The 1,732-nt window shown below is 33.5% G+C and overlaps 1 protein-coding gene and 1 pseudogene across 1 annotated transcript in view; one reads left to right on the top strand and one right to left on the bottom strand.

Moving 5' to 3' along the window:
• LOC108574849 (cationic amino acid transporter 3-like) overlaps positions 1-1,677 on the top strand; it is a 5,822-nt gene extending 4,145 nt beyond the window's left edge. Inside the window, 5 exon segments of the mRNA XM_017937495.1 lie at positions 25-164; positions 887-989; positions 1,074-1,222; positions 1,302-1,457; positions 1,523-1,677. Of these exon segments, the coding sequence (XP_017792984.1) occupies positions 25-164; positions 887-989; positions 1,074-1,222; positions 1,302-1,457; positions 1,523-1,677 (703 nt within the window).
• Positions 1,678-1,704: 27 nt separating this feature from the next.
• LOC108574848 overlaps positions 1,705-1,732 on the bottom strand; it is a 5,119-nt pseudogene continuing 5,091 nt past the window's right edge.

The raw sequence follows: 1,732 nt of genomic DNA, 5'->3' as shown, positions 1-1,732 counted from the left end.
AGACTTTATTCTTTTATCATCCAGCTTACTGTGCGCAATGTTTCCTTTATCCCGCATTATTTACGCGATGGTATCCGACGAATTGATATTCGAGTAGATGTGTAAGATCATTTCGCGATTCCATACACCCCTGATAGGTACCTTTTCCGCAGGACTTCTCACAGGTTTTTATCTGCAGTTGAGGACAGAAGTATGTGGACACCCTTCAAAACAGAATAGCTTTTTTTTTAAATTAGATCAAACAGTTTGAGCTTTTTGAATACGTTAGGATTAGTTTATTACATGACGTTTAAAAAAACTGCAGAAGGTCGCTTTTTACAAATTTTTTATCTGAGCTCGTAATGAAAATTTAAAAAAATACCTTTTGTAGATCTATGTCAATTATACACATGCTGAAAATTTCGTCGAAATCGGTGGATGGAGAAACAAGCGACAGGCATCGAAAGATATAAGAATCTTCAGATTTATTACAGTTTTAGGCCGAAAGTCGTAAAATAGTGCGATTTTCACAATCTTCAACCGTTGGTAGCTCATAGCAACATTAACCGATTTCGATGAAATTTTCAGCATGTGTATAATTGACATATATCTACAAAACGTATGTTTTAAATTTTCATTACAAGCCCAGATAAAAAAGTTGTAAACAGTGACCTTTACAATTTTCTTCACGATTCCCACAAAAATTGCAATTTATCAAAATTTTTTGTACAAGTCATCTAGTAAACTAATCCTTCTAGCTTCTCAAAAAAACTCAAGTATTATGGCCCAATTTTTAAAAAATTACTCTATTTTGAAGGGTGTCAACATATTTCTGTCCTTGACTGTATATTGTCCTCCCTCACAAGATACTATTTAACTAATAATATGTATTTTTTGATAATTTTAGGAGTGCTAGCCGCGATATTTAAATTGAATCAACTCGTGAATATGATGAGTATCGGAACGTTACTCGCATATTCGATCGTCGCAATCTGTGTATTGGTACTTCGGTAAAAACTCGTCTCGTTCATTTCTGACACGATGATATACAGAGTAATCAATAATGTGATTGAAATTTGCTTTGATCCTTACAGATACGAAGAAAACGAGGTGTATGAACAAAAAGGAGACCGTGATCCAAGAACTTTCAAGTTCACTGTGAAACAGTTAATTAACGCTAACAAGTTGAATCATTCTACAAAATTAACATCCCAAATCGTTACGTGTCTTGTCGCATGTTACGATAAGATTTACCCCTTTTTCATTAAACTTTAATTTTCTATCATACTTCAATAACCTTACACGACTAATGTTTCCTTCACAGTTATTCTGTGTGTGCATCGGTATGATGGTCTCGATTTTTTCCGGTGAAATTACTTTTGCTATTCCATTAGCAATTCTAATACTAGTTTTAATCCTTACTCTTATATTTATTTACCTTCAACCTATTTCTGGAAAGAAGTTTCTATTTTCGGTACGTATTGTTTTCATTGTGTCAACCCTAACGTGAACCAGGATTTAATGATAGTTCTTACAGGATAAGAACGTATGCTGTTTCTTCTGGTTCCACTTGTACAGTTTTTCCCTGCACTCAGTATTATCAATATTTATCTCATGACGATGTTAGACAAAATGACGTGGCTGAGATTTTTAAAACGAATAGCAGTCGGTAAGTGGATGAAATATTTTAAAGGATGAATGGTTATTATGAGAGTAATAATATTTTTAGGTCGCTATTTGGAGTATTAAATGA

This window comes from Habropoda laboriosa, unplaced genomic scaffold (genome assembly GCF_001263275.1).
Source record: "Habropoda laboriosa isolate 0110345459 unplaced genomic scaffold, ASM126327v1 scaffold210, whole genome shotgun sequence".
In the NCBI taxonomy this organism is placed as follows: Eukaryota; Metazoa; Arthropoda; class Insecta; order Hymenoptera; family Apidae; genus Habropoda; species Habropoda laboriosa.
Note: the sequence above shows the minus strand (reverse complement) of the source record. Positions and strands in the feature narration are given on the sequence as shown.